At 34.4% G+C, this 19,419-nt stretch overlaps 1 protein-coding gene across 4 annotated transcripts in view; it reads right to left on the bottom strand.

The window, feature by feature from the left end:
- Window positions 1-3,714: 3,714 nt before the first annotated feature.
- Trpm (transient receptor potential cation channel, subfamily M) overlaps window positions 3,715-19,419 on the bottom strand; it is a 774,810-nt gene continuing 759,105 nt past the window's right edge. For all 4 annotated transcript variants that reach the window (XM_069815677.1, XM_069815675.1, XM_069815674.1 and 1 more), the window contains 3 exons: window positions 15,629-15,832; window positions 15,023-15,180; window positions 3,715-12,375 (listed from right to left, as the gene is read on the bottom strand). In XM_069815677.1, the coding sequence (XP_069671778.1) occupies window positions 9,945-12,375; window positions 15,023-15,180; window positions 15,629-15,832 (2,793 nt within the window). In that variant the 3' untranslated portion in view covers window positions 3,715-9,944. The remainder of the gene's footprint in view (window positions 12,376-15,022; window positions 15,181-15,628; window positions 15,833-19,419) is intronic.

Raw genomic sequence — 19,419 nt, 5'->3', positions numbered from 1 at the left:
TATTTCAATCTTCTACCCTGTTTACAGAAATGTTAGATTAGATTGAAGGTGAAGGAAACTTAAAGGTATTGTAGCTGTTTGGCATGCTGTGCTAAGAAGTTAAAGGTTGACATTGTTTTGCAATGTGAAAGAATTGTAGTTTTATTTTTTAAAAACACAGAAGAGGTAGTGTTTACAGTGAGGTAAATTATATGTACAATTTTCGTGTGTGTAAGATAGGGGAAATAGAAATAGATTCTTTTAGAACAAGACTTTTAGGCATTATGCACTTGGGTGAATTGATATGAAATAGTTTACAGTCAAAGTAGAAAAATAAGGTGGCAAATATAGATTTTAGAAGAAAGAGATAAGTTTCTGTACAGTACCTATCTTAATTATACATCTGTGTACAATATCACTATGTAAAAGATCTACAGCTCTTCAAATCAGTTTGAATTAATTAACGTATGTATACAGTAACTAATATACAATATAATCCAATACACAATCTACCACAGACAATTTACAGAGCTAAATAAATATGAATATAAAGTGAAGGTTAACTAGGAAACAATCATGATGCTAAGTATCCTAAATACAGTTTTATAATTGTAGTTATCGAATTATGAAAACTAACCAACAGTAAGCACACACTTCTAAAAGCTTGAATGAAAATGCAGTACATAATTAACTATTTTCGTCTTTTAACAAATACATATATTAATTAAAAATTCACGCCCACACCACCTACAAGTAAGAACTCTTTCTTTATGTCAGAGACCTAATGCCAACATTTCACTTCTCTTCAGGAGTCTCACTACTGTAGGTAGTGACTCAAGGTTTATACAAATCTAAAATTGTTTAAATTAACTCCTTTACAAAAGAGTAATTCATCCGAGATATATGGTACAAAGATCAGCACTAAGAAGTAAAACAGATTATTTTTGTGTTGGGTGATGTGTTATGATTCCATTGGTGTTATGTTGTAAAATATTGTTTTTAATAATAAATTACATTTTTGTGGCAAATGGAAGTTACAGAGTTGTGGCAGAATTAATATAATATAGCTTGACAATAGATGGGAACAGAATATGATGATAATGATGTCTGAAATATTTCGTACTGGTTTGTGCTATTTTAAAGAAAATACCCAGGCTACAGTACACAGACAGCATTTTTCATATAAAAGAAAAAGTCACCATTTTTGTCAAATTTTAATTGAAGATTAAACATCAGAGTCTAAACTAAAATAATAATTATGTACCTTTACATCAGGAAGGTTATTTGAAGTTTGAAGGAGTCGAGAACTACATACAAATATAGATCTACTGCTTACTTGAAGTATGTATATCCTACTTCACATACTGGTATCTATGCAGGACCCTATATGGAGATAAAGAAGATTGACATCTCTCTTCCAAACTCAGGCACATGAAAAAAATACATGAAAAGTAAATATATTGTAGTAATAAATTCACAGCTATCATGAAATTGAAAAAAATATTTTTAACATCTGCAATTTTCGAACGAATATAGAAACCACCAAAAACATACCTATTGACGACCAGGAGGACTTTGAAGCTATGTTTCTATTAATGTCATTAACTACCGGTATTTAATTTAATGCGTGGAGTTTTCTTTGCATCCAGCAACTTAATCTGTGAAGATTGCACCTAACCATCCCACATTTTCATGTTACACTATACGTATTTCCTTAAAATGTTGCCTTATCTGAAATAATAACAGAACCTAAGTTTTAAAATTTTTCATAGAATTCTTTAAAAATTGTTGGTGTGTAGCATAAATTGAGTTTAGTATCTAAATATTGATCTGAAGTACCAGTAGGCTATATAGATTTGTAAGGAACAAAGTGAAAAGAAATATAAGATACAGTCAGTACCATTGTAAAGAATAACATCCAGATGGTATCTATGAATTATGCATACTAGAACAGTCCTATTAAATAAAATGTGAAAGACATCAAGACTTATGTTTATTTATCCACTTAGTGCCTCAATTTGATAAAATAATTGAATGTTGTTTTTGGTAAACGACTTGCTCGTTAGTTACCAGTACTATGCAATCCCTGTTCGTCATAAATTATGTAATAATATTAAAAGAACACAATACTGTATATAAATCTATACAAAAAGTTGAAAATAGATGTGCAGTCATGTATGAATTTTATGGGATTTTCAATATTTTACATCTTCAGAGAGAAGAGGAGAAAAAGGTTGTTGTTTCAAGCATACTTTCAAGTTTTTCTAAACTCTCAGTTATCTTAAATATCAGTGAACGATAAAGAATTTCTTATGCCTTTTCTTTGTAAATTTCTAGATTCATATCGGAAATTACAGAATACATTTACCAGATTTCCTGTTTATGTACTGTGTTAGCCTGTATTATAACTCATGTAAGAAAATTATATGGAATAATTTCGAGGGAAAAATTGTTCCGGGGCCGGGCATCGAACCCGGGACCTTTGGTTTAACGTACCAACGCTCTACCAACTGAGCTACCCGGGAACTCTACCCGACACTGATCCAATTTTTCACTCTATATCCACAGACCTCAAAGTGGGCTGACAACTGTCAAGCAACCAACTTCGAGTGCACACTAACTCCGTGTGACTTAAATTGTGGTTTTCTGTTAACGAACAGTTGTAGCTCAGTTGGTAGAGCGTTGGTACGTTAAACCAAAGGTCCCGGGTTCGATGCCCGGCCCCGGAACAATTTTTCCCTCGAAATTATTCAAATCAACTTTGCAGGGAGTTATACCTGAAAATCTTGATTTGCATAATACACGTCACTGTTCGTTAACAGAAAACCACAATTTAAGTCACACGGAGTTAGTGTGCACTCGAAATTGGTTGCTTGACGGTTGTCAGCCCACTTTGAGGTCTGTGGATATAGAAGGAAAAATTGGATCGGTGTCGGGTGGAGTTCCCGGGTAGCTCAGTTGGTAGAGCATTGGTACGTTAAACCAAAGGTCCCAGGTTCGATGCCCGGCCCCGGAACAATTTTTCCCTCGAAATTATTCAAATCAACTTTGCAGGGAGTTATACCTGAAAATCTTGATTTGCAGATTATATGGAAATTTTATAAGAATTTTGTAGTAGGCCTAATGGAGAATAATATTCTTTAAAATTACAAGAACACAACAGTGAACACATTTTATAACGTACTTTCACAAAAACAATTATTACGAGTTTCATAACGAAATGCAATGCACAACAATCTTCTTTCTGTATTATTCTCTAGAATACATAACAATGCAAATGATAAGGTGAAGTGAGTGTCCGACAATAATTTTCATGAATGCCTTCCTTTTATCATGACGTAATATTTTGAATTAGAGCATATATAATGCTTTATTTTGAATCTTGCTATTTCTAAGTTCCAACGTAAAGTAAATACGTAATATAAACTCAGAACATGTATCAGAAATCAACATGTTTAAGTTGTACCATAATCTAAGCATGTAACAATAAAAGTGAATAAAAACTTTCATATTACACCAGTCATACACATCTCTGAAGCACACAATTATTGCTTACCTGCTTATTTATTTTCATTGATTCAGTTTCACTATGGAAGTTCAAATACTACATAATTTTATATTTAAAGTGATGCTAGTAATACTTATGTGTTTTATTTTTAAGAATTTAGCTTATAACCAGTACATAACAAATCGTTCCTTATTAATTAAGGTTGTAAAAATGAGTAACTTTCAATAGAATATTTATTTGTTTATTTTTCTTTAAGAAACAGACTAAAACAGTCATTTTTAAAATGAAGTATTGAATGCCTGTAGTCTCAAAATGTGGAAATGGAAAGCCATGATACATATGTGTAAGGGTACGTACACATTGGAGTGACGATAAACAATAAAAGAAGCAGCGATGCTATATCAGAGAGAATTGAAGCATGCATTGTCATTGAGGTGTGCACATTGGAGTAACGATAAAAACGAAGATACACGATAAAAGCGACGAAAAAGAAAAATTCCATTTTCTTCACTCTTGTAGTTCCTATGATCTCTGATTAAGATAATATTAATCTCTATAATGACTTGTGGTTATCAATTTATCAGAGTATTAATCGATTTATGATTATTTCGGCATATTAAACTAATTATTATGGATAATGACATATTGATCAGTTGTGTATTTATTCGTGATACATTATGTGATCACAAGAACCAATTACATCACAATGAATTTGTACTAGCTTTGGAATAAGAAACAGGTTCAATATTGTACATATTTACGTTATATTAACCTTGAACATAGCAGCTGATATTTTCTATATATATTTTCTTTCATTAAGTGGATGTATAGGATATCTTCTACGTATAATTGAAGATGTTCTCTTCCCGTGACCTTGTTGCTCAGATATGAACACTTGATTCTTTGATAATACCAAAGCGTCGCTACTCTCGGCTCCACAAGTAAAGAACCCTGGCCTCACACCACTTCTGCACAGATGACAGTGATTGACAGGCCAGTTAGGGGAAGCTGTTGCCACGTTTGCTCTTGGCTGGACTCTTTAAATGTATTTTCTTTTGCAACTGGTTGGATTCTTTCAAAAATGGAAAATTCACAACACAGCATTGTCGGCGGTCTCCTGGCGGTATCTTTGTCCACAGTTTCACTAATTGGGGGAGCGTGTCAGTCAGATTTATGGCTTCCTGAACCCAACCCTGCAACGAAGGTTCTTTACTTGTGAAACCAAGAGTAGGTCGTTTCTTTTATCGTTTATCGTTGCTCCAACATGTAAGTACCCTAAGAGAAAAGGGCTTGTAAAAACAATATTTTCAACTTTACTGGCAAGTAATGTGCTATTTGTTGTGGTTATAATGAATCATAGTTTGACAAAAATTGACAACATTTCAGACTATGTTATTTGAAAGATAGAAACTAATAAATTGCTATAATATTTACCATTTTTGACATACTGTAGAACAGAAGTGTATAATATAGAGCTTATAGCTTCCTATGGCACAGTTATGCTTACAAAATTAATTATTTTATTCCAGTAATTTTGTGCTGAATCAGTCACTTCAAAAAGAATTGTACCATACGAATTTTTTTCCCTACAGAGTCATTGTAATAATATCTCTTCCAAATAATTTCTTCATTTAACTTAATGAATTATAAATAAATTCATTAACACATTTGGCTGAATAAGCCATGTTGCTGGAATCATTTGTATTAACCGAATGCTAAGATAAGAGAAGGCATTATTAAATATATCTCTCTGTACTCATCCAAAATGTCATAAAATTATTCAAATTATAAAACTTCTTTACAGTGGCATATATTTTATGAGCAACAGATATCGGATTTATATGCAAATCTCAATACATGTATGTGAATATTAAGTACGCCAAAATATGTTAAAATGTTCAATATAAGTTTAGAAATATACGTATATCGCTACAAAATGCATGGCACAATACAAAACATCATTATTATTCTTAGTACACAGATATTAAGATTTAATATTAAATATGTGGTACGGTGTATTATGTACATTATGCACTCTGTAACTAAAAAGTAAATGACTGAGTAATAACAGATTTACTTTATTTGTAAGCAAAGACAATAACATATAATGATGATGATGATGATGATGATGATGGTGATGATGATAATAATAATAATAATAATAATAATAATAATAATAATAATAGTAATAATAATAGTAATAATATCTCAAATTATTATTATTGATCTTTTCCAATATTCCCACTGCCATCTGATCTGATGATTCATATATAAATAAATTACTCTAAGTCTTAGATTTGTTGAATTCTTGTGGTATCAAGTAATTAGCTTGATAGATTACGTAGAAGGAAATTAACATAATTTTTTTAAAAACAATGTTTTATTAGAAAATGAATAGGATGGCCCAATTTTAGTTCGAGAATAATAATAATGAATTTCAAAGAGATTTATGAATATTTGTCACAATTAAATTATTTTGTTCTTTGCTGGGTATCATCATCTACATCTGTCTTCCTAATATAGAGGTTAATGATTTTCACCGTACAGAAGCCTTATCCTTCCTATCAGACTAGCCAGGAAAATATTACTTGATTATATTTGAAGATGTTAGCAACAAACAACCAACCAAATCGTATTATTACCATAACTATATAGGAGAGACTTTTGTATATCTTGGAACAATCGCTGGGGTTCAGATAAAATGGCTCCACCCTTCACGACTTAGCTTCCTCAGACGGTCACTCCTCACTACGGTCATAAAGCCGATGGAACTTTAATACTTGGGACTGTCTTCATAGAAACTGTATTTAAAAGCGATCATATAGTGGAAAGAATAATTTTATTTTTGTCATTAGGGAAATATGTCCAAGAATTAAATTCCTGTACTTTTCTTTAAACATTTAAAAGCTTCTTTCTGTTATGAAGTTGTTTTATTATTCCTGAAAATGAAGATTAGTATAGTGTATCAAACGGGAGTCCTCCATGTGGTGTTCCCCTGAATCAAGCTAAATGATCTGAACTATGGCGAACAGCTTCCCAAAAACAAAGAAGTCAAAAGAAAAATTGAATATTTACAACAATCTGGCCATTAGAATAATAATAATAAAAAAAGATACAGTATTGTATCAAACATATTAGATACCGGTACCAGTACTGGTAATAATCCTTAAAATTAACGTACTGGTACTCTTAGTTCATGTACATATAAATATAACATTAATGAATTTCTACATAGTGTGACATGGTAAAATATATTTCATAATATTATAATCCATAATCTTATTATTACCTCTGATTGAGGTTTATTGCGACTGAAATATCAAGAGAGGAAAGAAATTTTATTGTTTCACATAAATCCGATATCTAGTATTGCCAATCAGTGGATAGTTTATAGAAGATCTCTTTAGTTTAAAAAAAATCTGGTGTTTATTATCTTGAGTTAAAAACAAGGAATTCTGTACGTTCAATTGTGATATTCATTATTAGAAATGACAAATATATGTCAATCTCTATTTGCTACCGTACTTTAAATCACATTTCCATATACATCTTATTTACAATAACATTCTTCACGATTTCCAGACAAGATTAAAATCCGCAACATCAGTCTGAAAGATCAAAATCAGTATTTGCTAAAATATGTTATGATGTCTATTGCTTTAGTTTATCTGTACATATCACTTCATTTCTTATCACATCAAAGAAAAATATAAGCTTTATTGTACAAATCAGTATACCTCCTATACCTATAGCTCTATTTCTTATAGAATTACTCCCACAATTCAGAGTGTGAGCTAAGTCATAGCTCCTTTAAATTGCATTGAAATTTAGTACAGAAACAAATCTCTTGCATTCAAAAGGAATTGTCAGTGATCATTTTCATACCACCAAAAATAACTAGAACTGATACCGATACTCAGGAAGAATTAAATGTAACACTATGTTATATTCATTTTTTACTTCCTGTACCTAATATTACAGGCTAAAGTCTTATAAAGAAAATACATAATCTTAAAATACATATAAAATCATTATTCACTAATAAGCTTTTAAGTTATTTGAATAAATAATAACTACTTCACTGTGTTAACATAAATTTTGGTGTTATGTTAGCTGATTGAGTAGTTTCGATGTTGTTTGCATCATTCTCTGAATCTTAGTCATGCAAACAACATCGAAACTAGTTAATCACGTAACATAACACCAAAAATGTATAATGTTAACACAGTGAAGTACAGATAGTTATTATTTATTGAAATAATTTAAAAGTTAATTAGTGATTACGTAAGTGTTAAAAGAGTGTATCGGTACTGTATTAAAAATGAAGAAATAATTATTGTGGAATATTTTAGTACTGCATACTTTCTCTAATTAATTACAATATTAAAAACTGAAACACAGTTTAATTAATTTAAATACTATTATAGCCACAATCATGCCATGGTATGAAAGAAAATTTCACAACCTCGAGCGGAAATCGAACCTGCGACTTCCTGATTCCCGCTCAAGGTTGTGAAATTTTCTTTCATACCATGGCATGATTGTGACTATAATAGTATTTAAATTCATTAATATGTCACATCAACGGACGTGTATACGTCACCAAACATCGTAAGATGAAGATTACATTTGAAACACAGTTTATAAAAATAATGTTGGCTTTTCAAAATTAAACGCGATAAATTAATAAAACTATATATTTACGATAATTTTAAAGGAAATATAAAAAATAGTTTTACAGAGTATGAATGAAATTTTGTTTGTTCGAAGACAAGCCAGCAATTATGTAAAACGGGGAATTACAGTTTACGTAAACTGTATTACTGTGCGAGAAGATAAGATTATTTTCTACTTTTCTAAGATAATCAGCTTGTAAAATACGGTAACATGCAAAACAGACATTATGATCATATTCGTAATTCTGTTATGTTATATTCTGTTACCGGTACTTCAAAAGTTTAAAAATAAATTCATCTTTTTTTTATCTAATTGCCGGAATCAAAAATAATTTATTTTCCAAAGCTCTGTCATTCAAAACTTAAACTTAAGCTACTATATACGAATAAGGTGAATTATTATAAAACTCCCTGTAAGTTCGTGCTACTATTAAGGTTAACAACACTCAAATCACTGGTGTAATACGTATTATTACATTTCATAGCATGGTGGCCTTATAAGCTTGGATTTATTTTGCAATAAATGTAAGTTAAATTAATATGGTCGGTATATTCATAAGCACTAGTATGTTATATTGTCAGAAGCAAGTTGACCTGATAGAGAGGTTAAAGGAAAGCTATCCTGTAATGTACAGTATGTTGTAAAAGATAGAGAATAAGATGGTTGAATTTCATACATTAACACCAGGTTTAGATAAACATTCTGAAACACACAGTATTATTATAGTCCATTTCAAAGTGCTTTATGCGACAATAAATAACCTTTATATTATGGGTACAGATATAAGCAAACTTTATGCTACCAGGGAGAAAATTGTCTAATTCTCGCAGTTTTACTGTTCTAGATTTGGGCTACTTCCAACAGAGACTAAAGGTTATAGGCCTACAGCAAGAAATAAAATCTTAGATACAGTGTGGTTGGTAAATCAGTCGTTATCATATATGCATATAGGTTGGAGATAATAAATTTAATACTATTAAAGCTACGAAATATTTTTCCTAATAAATGCATGAGATCTGATTCTCTAAATTTCAGCCAAGCTAGTGGCATGTGAGTCTTATTCTATTGGTTCATTCAAAATAATAATCCAATATCTAAGGCATTAAAATAATAAAAACAGTAATGTAACTCACAAATTCTTATATCCATGGTCTCTTCTCAACTCCTACTTTTCCTAGTGTCTATTGTATTTATTAATTAAAGCTCTTGTAAGCCTACGTTTAAGCCACATCATAGAAGCATTACGGAATTGTGGGGTTTTTCATATGAAACATTCACTAAAAGTTTATAATTATGATATACTGATTATTATTAAAATGTTCTTGGTAGTTGAATTGTCGAGCAATTCTTCCGAAGCCTGCATGATGTCAGAAACTATAGTAGTTGTAATAATTTTAGGCCAGAACTTGTTAACTTTATTCATCACAGTTTTAACAAGAATAATAAGACTCCTGATATGACGGGTGTTATAATTTAAACACCAATACTTTAAAATCCATAGAAACTGTTCATTTATACTCTAGATAATCCAGACCACTTGAAAATAGCTGCTGATGTGTAAATATTATACTAAACACAGAACATCATTCTAATTCTCTTGATATGCACTATCACTGAGACACTCAATTTCACATCTTTAGGAAGTAATTTACTGTCCGTCTAACTTGTTCTCTTTATTTTGAAATTGATACTAAATGTTGCTGTGTTTCTTAAATCCTCAAGTGCATTTTATGAAATTAGTTACTATTCTTAAGCTCTATAGCAGAGCAAATGGTTTCCATCAGCACATGGTTTCTGACGTGGGCACCAAGTTAACTTTGGTGTCAGGCTTGATGGTACCTGCTGTTCCACTGCCACTACTGGTGCCAGCACCAGTCCCTGAACCAGAGGCCTGTGCGGAATCGACGCTGAGAACTTGTAGTTGCTGTGCATCGGTGTCTGTGCAGAATATGGCAGGAGGGCCGTGAACGCAAGGTGTGGGGAAGTCCTTCACCTCGATGGCGCTGCTGCGACGAAGGGAACGACCTGGAGGAGGACTGCGGAACTCCGGTGTCTCGTTGGTCACTCTCAGGAAGAAGGCACTATTTTCTGCAGTCTCCTCGTCATCGTCGTCGTCATCATCCTGGTCCACATGTCGATGGATTAGCGTCTCCATTATATGGTAGTCATTCTCTTCTGCGTCTCGCAGATGTTCCTTTTCGAGGTACAAGGCCATCTCGGGATTTGACATCTCTGAAGTGTGGCGCGTACGAGTCGATTTGGTCTCTCCGGGTCTTGGAGGTGACAACAGCCTGGGCGTACGTGGGGGACTGAGCAGACCGCACACGGTCTCCAGCTCGTCTGTGATGCTGGTGTATTCTGAGTGCATCGCTAACAACATTGCAGCGCGCGGGTTTGCTTTGGTTTTAGGAGGTATCACAGTAATACGAGGCTCTGCCCAAGTAACGCTGCGCTCAACCACGGATGCTCGTGGGAAGTCGTTCTCGTCCATGGAATCGGGACCTGTCGCGTTTTCTGGTTCAGAATGAGTCTTGCTGATCTGTCTCCGCGACAGCGCTGGTGCACGGTGCGTCACACTTCCCCTCTCAGACCCTTCCCCACCTCCTGTATCGAGACTGTGTTTCCTATTGCTAGCAGTGCTGGAATCCCTTCTCTCGGGTCGGAAATCAGAGGAGTTACTCCTGTAGAAATCGCGTGACAACGAGCTATCTTGCGTATCTCCGACATCCGTTGGGCCATCCCCATTACTCCCCGAATGACTGTCGTTCGGCTCTGATAGGGAGTGCCTCGACATGCTCATCTGTTTAGTCAGCTGTCGGGGCACCCTCCTCTTGATCGGTTGTGACAGCTCAGAGATCTCACCTTCTTCTTCGTCTTCTTGTTCCTCCGTTTCTTCCTCCTCGTACACAGGGATGCGCGTGTCTCTTCCCAGATCTGTAGATCTTATCTCGTCATCCAGCCTCATATGCAGACCTTCACCGAGCAGGAAAGAGTCAGGTCTTACCTCTGTGAGGGAACGTGTAGGTCTTCTTCGTTCCCGATTAAACAAGGGCATCAGGTGAATCTTCTCAGGGTGTTCGGATGTTTCTGACAGAGCTTTATGGTCATCCGACCTTTCACTAGCCAGTCTTGTTCTCTCGCTAGTCAACCTGATCTCTGGCAAATCTGCCGAAGAAAGAGCTGCAGAAGAGATAGGGTCCCGCACATGGGTGGCCATAAACCGATGAATTACAGCCAAATGGGATAATGTTTGATCAGCGAGATCCTCCAATTTTCTAAGGCGGAACTCAACTCCTTGAATAGCTGATGTCTGAGTGTTCTCTTTCTGATTAATGTCATCTACTTTTTGATACATATTTTCTACCCTGTCTGACGTATTCTTAATGCGCTCATCATTAGACATATGCAACTTAGTCTCTTGCTCGCGGAAGTAACCTTCAACACACTCTTCCTCAAAATCATATAATCGTTCCAAGTCATCCCTGTCGAGAAACAGTTTGAGTGCATTGTCGTACATCTCTCTCACACCACGAACCTTACGGTGACAATATTTCAACAAAAGGAACGCATGGCACAGTACAATCAATGGAGGTGGAAGTACGGGCTTCTCTTCGTACTCCATGACGACGGTGAACCGCTGAAACATCCAAACTTGATGCGACACTGCATTCACCTCATTGAAGATGTTGTTGAAGACTGCGATGAGCAAGTTGATGAGAAGGATGTTCGCAACGAGGAGGTACATCGCCATGACAGCAGGCGTAATCCAGCGGCCCATCTGACACTTCTCCAGTCCAGGATCGTCGCCACATGGGGGATCAATATGATCTGCAAACACTTCACCGTACAACATGAAGTATGGCTGGAAGAAGAGTTCGCGAACAAGTGACCAGCTTGGTTCTTCTCCAGGATAAAGGATGGACTGACGACACACCCCGAAGCTCATCAACACCACCAGCAAGAGCACCACGAAGTAGATCATGTTCTTCACCATCTTACCCATCATGGTAACAAGTGGACCCAGATATTTGTTCACTCCAAGAATGTTCAAGATGCGTAGGTACCAATACATTATGTCCACACAGAAGATGAGGCGACCAACTTGCATTGAAGAAACTCGGAAGCGTAAACATACCCCAATGAGGAAGAAGATAATGGCAGCAGCATCACATGGATTCCACATGTTCCACGCCCACACTGATAACTTGTGACTGAAAAGAAAATTGAAAATGAGTCATCGTTTACATAGCTAGATAAAAGACGATAATACTTAAGAGATAATGTATATATACAAATCTAAATTCTTGTGGTAATAAGTAATAACTCAATTAACATACATACCCAGGTTGTTCAAATATTCAGCAATGCTCATGCCCTTCTTTGAAAGTTTGAACAGGAATAAAGTATTTAGGAATAATTACTGAGCAACATATAAAATGGGATAAACACATTATTACCTATTTGTGCAATAGATTACGAAAATGTATCCATAAGTTCATTATTCTTCGTTATAATTTGCCAGTGGACGTATTACGTTCTGTTTATTTAGCTTTGACACAGTCTGTAATTGAGTATGGCACAGATTTGGCTGGTGAGACATCTCGCTTAATTATTTTTACTTAAAAAACAAATTATTAAGATTTGCTTAAAGAAACCTATGGATTGTCCAATTAAACTTGCTTTTTTTCGGATTTATGTATTAGAACTTATGCAATTATATAAAAGGAATTTACTTCTTTCATAAACATCGACTTATTTATAAGGCTCATCCTCATTTTATAACACAAGATTCCTTGATTTTTGTAAACTGAATATACACAGACTTAAAAAATAAATATAGTACAACCTCATTTTAACATTCCCGTTTTTAAAGAATAACCTGTTAAGTCCCACACAAATTATCATAAGAATAATTTAATTAATTCCTGCTTTTAAGGAAATCAGATTTAAGGAAAATCCCGCTTTTAAGGAATATTTTTCAAGTGGATTTTGTGATAATGAAGCCCGGAATATTGACTTGACTTTCAATAATCAATAGTACTGGCATATTCAATAACATATCTCAATCGTTAGTATAAATTTAGCCCATACACATCCCATAAGGGCAAGGGCCTCCTGTTGTCACAGGGAATTGCTCATAAGTAGGCTCCTAAGGTGAGCGTGTCTTGGAAGCTTGGTCATATTACTGATATTTCTTCGTTTCACTGTTCCTGACTTCCCTCCTCGATCATTTCTACTATACTCATCCCCCACACTTTCTCATATCACTTCACACGAATTACACTCACTGTCGTTGACTTTCTGTCCTATCTGGTGCTTGCTGATTCATGTTTGGTGCCAGCTGCCTCCATACTTCTCTGTCTCGTGCCACCCTCGACCATTGACTTCCCGCTCTGGTTCTGAAGTAGTCCGCCCATCTGGATTTTTGCCGTCCCACGTGCCGTCATCCTTCTCTCGGGTCCCACATTGTGGTGCGATTCGTCCATTTCTGGTGATCCATACGTGCTACGTGGCTGCCCCATTTCCATTTTAGGTTTTCTGCCCTTTCTACCACATCGCGCATTTTTGTCCTTCTTCATATCAATCGTTAGTAATGCAGCGGAATTATTCTTTATCATTCTTTATGGCCTTGCTTTGCATTGCTTTCACATAGTGGTTGCTTTGCTTGCTTTGTTCTCGCGAGTTGTGTGGGGTTCTGTTTCTAAGTTTTTTGTTAGTTTATGTTGTTAATGCATCATTATAATGGCGACTAAATGAAAGAAATTAACTATCGGACTGAAAGTGAAAATAATAAAGGAATTTAATCCTTAAATAACATTATCACATATGGCAAAAAAGCGTGGTTTGCCAATTACCGGTACTTCATTATGAGGAATAGTGAAGAAGAGAAAAAGAATTTTCACTGTCTAGTTTCAGTGTGGTTCAGGTTCAACCAAATGGAAAAACATTCTTGTCTCACGATTTGAAGAGTTAGAAAATATTATAATGAAATGTATTGTAAATAATAATTGTAGGCCTAATTAAATGATTGTAATTTTTTGTATGTAACATACATATTAGTACTGTAGTAATTGTTTTAGTCTTTCCTTCCCATTTTACTGTATCTTTATTTTATTGGGTTATTTTACGATGCTGTATCAACATCTAGGTTAGTTAGCGTCTGAATGAAATGAAGGTGATAATGTCGATGAAATGAGTCCAGGGTCTAGCACCGAAAGTTACCCAGCATTTGCTCGTATTGGGTTGAGGGAAAACCCCGGAAAAACCTCAACCAGGTAACTTGCCCCGACCAGGATTCGAACCCGGGCCACCTGGTTTCGCGGCCAGACACGCTGACCATTACTCCACAGGTGTGGACCCATTTTACTGTATGTAAACCCCCTTTTCAGGGGGAAAAAAAGTAATCCCTCAGAGATTCGTTAAAAAGAGGGTCTACTGTAATAGGTTTTTTTATAGAATAATTTTCTAATTTATTTTTATTTCTGTTCATTACTAATTGTAATTAAGAATTCCTACGTGGTTCCACATTTTGTTTATTAATTTTATTATTTACTAATTTATAATTCATAATAATTAATAAATGCTTCTACATTTTGTCTTTATTGTATTTTGTTCTTATTTTTGTAAAACAAAATCATTGTTTTTCGTAGCCATCTATTGAACTGACTCCCAAATACAAGCAATGCTTCTTCAGGATCCACTGTATTTTAATTTCTGTGTTTAATTAATTTTCCTCCCTCTTACTATTAAAAAAAAAACTGCTGTAAGCCACACATGCTTACATAATTAACACGAGTAAGATCGCCATTTAATCAATTATTTAAAAAAATATTGTTATTAAAATATATAGAATATTACCTGATGGCAACTGGCTCTGAGGAGACAATTTCTCTTATCTTTTCACAGGCTAACGTGCAGATGTATGCAATTGTATAGAGTTCTTGCCAAGATGGTACTGGGTCAGTTTTCACTAACACTACATATGTGAATGTCATCAAGAATACAATATATGCAATCTGAAATAAAAAAGGAACATTTAATGAACACTTAAGAAGTTGTCGTTTAAATAATTAATAAAAATATTATAACAACAATTCATATTACAAAAAATATAAGAAAGAATTTTATTTTTTTTTATTATTAACCCCTTGACAAATATGACGAATATTCAAACCTCTTAGACGTCTAGAAAATCCATCATATGCAGGTACACTAATATAATGGATGGAGAAGTGGTTAAGTTGGTGAATGAATTAATATTTCATTATAAGGTGAGTTAATGGATTAAATAATCAATTATTCATTAACCTATTTTTTAAAAAATAATAGAGATAGCATATAACGCCCAACGAAAAAGTCTGATATTCTACAATTATATTTAGTATACATCTGTAGATTTTGCATAAGAAAACGTAATTTTTTTTTTATTCTCAAAATTAACCACTATTCAAAATTTTAACTTACAGAATGTCCCCAAAACTTTGTGATTGGTGCAGTGTAAAATTCATACAGTTTCTTCCTAAGTCTAAGGGGTCGATTGTTTTTCACTTCAAAATAATCCAAAGGCAAATGAAAATGTTGATTTAGATCATCTCCTTCTGTTACAACCTTCCCATTTTCCTGCACAATAGTTTCTCTCATACCATAGTTCTCATGAGAAATCAGAGCCTGTGAAACAAAATCAAACAATACATTAAATATCTATATTTGCATATTCATTTATACCGTATATTAAATATTTACAACTACTCAATTCTAAAGGTTATTAGTTCCAAAATAAATAGATCCTGTTTCAGATCTTTTACCATTACATACTGTTACGGTAAAACATTAGCAAACACCAATAATTTTTTGTACTTTGAACATTACATAATTACAGATAATAAAACATATATTATATACAAGTACATAGTAGGTAATTCTATATAAATACAACCAATGTGAAGACATCGACTTTTGTAATTACACAAACAGAAAATAAGAATTCCTGCAGAACATTTATTACATAATAGCAAAACAGAATTGACACAAGAATGTAATTCATGATATATGAATAATGTTTTTGACAACATGTGTGACAAAAGGATAATCATAAAAAGAATAAACTTAATGTTGTGATTAAATATTTTTTGACATTAAAGATAGTAACTTCAAAATTTTATACAATAAAAGCAATGACTAAGACAGGTAATTTAATGTAGTGCCAGTAGCCTATATTACATCTTCATAGATAAAAACTGTGCAGATTCAATTTGATAAGATAATGAAGCACATTCATTGTTAGTCACAAATATATAAGTTTTCCCCTTCCACCAGTCTAAGTTACGGCACTTTTCTCTTATTTGGATCCTATGATTAAGGTGTAAAATAATTATAAAAGACTGAAAAATGTTCATCAACAATTCTGCAGAAGAACTGAAAAGCCTGCTGTGCAGTTTATATTTTTTCACAGAAAAAATGGGATATGTTCTCTTTTGATTAATTAAGTTATCAGTACTGCAAGAAGTCTTAGTTCCTTTTCTGAAAAGTATTGAGCAACATCAAATAGATGACATTTCAACAGTTAGTTCAAGCAATACACAGAACCTACAATGCTGGTCATTTAAGGAATCAGTTTCAAAATATTTTTTTATAGTCCCTCTGTCCCATAATAATTGTCCGGTACACTTTTATTTCTTGTCCCATAATAATTGTCCGATATCCATAATTTTGCACTGGCGTTTACATAGGAGCAAAATGAAACACATGAATGAGTAATACAACTGTATTACTCCAGAATCAGTACAAAATTGTCACTCAATTAGCAAAAGAAAAAAATTATTAGTCCGGGAGTTGTATAAATTGGCCAATCATGAGCCAAAAAAAGAACATGAATACTACTCGTACAACTTTATGACTCCAGGATCAGTACAAATTGGCTTGTCATTGAGCAAAAATAAATATTCCTAGGAGTGCAACTTTATTAACTCCAGGAAAAGTACAAATTGACCAAGAAGTGAAACAAAGAAAAACATTCTCCTACGAGTAAAGACGAAAAAACTGCCTGTTAGACCGAGAAGGTTGTCATTCTAACAGTTTGCCTATAACCACAGATCTACTGCTGCAGTGCTACTGTAGCCTCGTCGTAAATGTTCCGAGGACACTCCAAGCGAGATGGCAGGACGTTGAGGTGGTCCAGGTGTCCCTTCTACATATGGGGAATCTTGTTGTTGTTCCCGTCATTGACTTTCATTATTTCAATAAGATTGAACTGCAAAGTGAGGAAGACATTGTTGAGCTTGTCGCGTGCCAGCTGAGAGAAAGCTGTTCCAATGGCGGCGATCAACTCATCAATAGTTTGTGGAGCTGACTGATGCTGGAGAGACTGAATTGCCCGGAAGTAACCCAGATCTAAAACATTCATATCCGGACTGTTTGGTGGTTGGCACACGAGTTCCAAAGTGATTCCAGCTGCAGCGTCCATCCAGTGCGGTCGTTGGGAGCGATATGTGGACGCGCATTGTCCTGCTGAACTGACATCTGAATTCTCCCTGTGTGCGGTCCAGGAGGCCATTTGGCATTTATTGCTGGGGTTAATTTGGTGATGAGCATGGATCCACTTTCCAAAGATTTCCGCCCCCATTGCCAAATGCAGCGTGCTGTTCTTTTACTGACATGAAATTTCTCGGCCGCACCTGTTATGGCACCTTTCTTCACTACGTCAGCCGTAGTGTTTTTCAACAAAAACTCCTATACCGCCTGCCGTTCACTGTCTGTAAGGTTTTTGCTACCCCTGTCACTCACTACTGCCAGTTGTGTTCCCAGGATGTCCATGTCTGTTCAAATGTACGTACTCACTGCAGGAGTATGCTCTACTAACGATTTCCAGCTTGCTTTGCTACACTAGTTTGTAAATAGTGCCATACCGGTGAGTTGAAAACCAATACCCACTTTCAGTAATCTTCTGGGTGGTGTGTGTTGCTTGTCTCAATAAGATCACGTTATTGCCCTGCATAACCTTGTGCACTGATCTACTGCGCTTCTCCTCATGCGTGCACTTCTCATTTGCCCTGTCGTCTGTAATTACTGTAATACCATGTCGGCATACCGGACAATTATTATAGTACAGAGGGAGTAATATACAATGTTTTATTATGTGGTGTTTTGCTGCTGTCAGATCCTGCCTGGTGGACAACGAGGCATAATTGCTGGGCAGAAATTTGAACGAATTCACTTTTCATTATATTTTAAATTATTTAATTATGTATGTTTTCTTCCATTCAATTATTGTCATGACATTTCGTATTGAATACCTTTTTTTTTTTGATATAAAAAAGACATACTATGTGAAACCGTAGTCTGTGTGTGTTATTCTGTTTAATTAAGAACTTCATGATATACTGGTATTGTATTAAAAATATTTTATCTAGTATCTGTATAAATTTAGTGGCACCTATTTCCTCACATGTGATTAAGACGACAACATTCAATTTCTGTGTTTAATTAATTTTCCTCTCCCATTTTTTTTACGACTTCTATTCCTATCTCTTGGATGCATTACCTTACCAGGTTCATTTCTATAAAATTCCAAAATTTGAAATACATATATTAATTAAATACAACTGTTTTATTTTTCAAAATGGTGTATTTTTATTTTATTACATTCAATACAAAGCAAATACAAAAATAACAAAACAAATAGGTACAGTAACCAAAACACTAACATGACACAGGCATGGAAATGGAAATGATATGGGATTTAGCATAGGAAATGTATCATAATTTACTTTCTACAAAAGTACTGTAGGACCAATAAAGTAAGGCCTACTGAATCCAGAGTAATTGCAAACAACTACTTTCAGAAACTTTTTTCTATGATTGCTTGTTATTCATGTGAGAATCTGAAGAAAAGTCATTTTATGATTACAATATGCAAAGAAATTTAGTTTTTAAGTACAGTACCGCATGCATATACCAGTAATATTTCCTTTCTTAATTTGCTAACAGGCCTTCCGAAGATTTTTTTTGTCCAATGACAGGGCCCTTAACTTGCCGTTATTCGCCCTTCCGCAGAAATATTAATGTAGTTATAAAAAGGAAAGAAAGATCCAAAATGCCTAACATTTTTTATATAAAACTTTAAAGTGTTAAAATCGTTATAAAGGTAATATACACCTTGTATGATGGATGGCACAGCTTCGACACTGGTATCATGTCTTCATCAGTGTCTGTTGGACTACTCATTTACTACTGAACTACTGAACATTTTGGACTAC

The sequence above is a fragment of the Periplaneta americana genome, chromosome 17, assembly GCF_040183065.1.
Source record: "Periplaneta americana isolate PAMFEO1 chromosome 17, P.americana_PAMFEO1_priV1, whole genome shotgun sequence".
Classification (NCBI taxonomy): domain Eukaryota; kingdom Metazoa; phylum Arthropoda; class Insecta; order Blattodea; family Blattidae; genus Periplaneta; species Periplaneta americana.
Note: the sequence above shows the minus strand (reverse complement) of the source record. Positions and strands in the feature narration are given on the sequence as shown.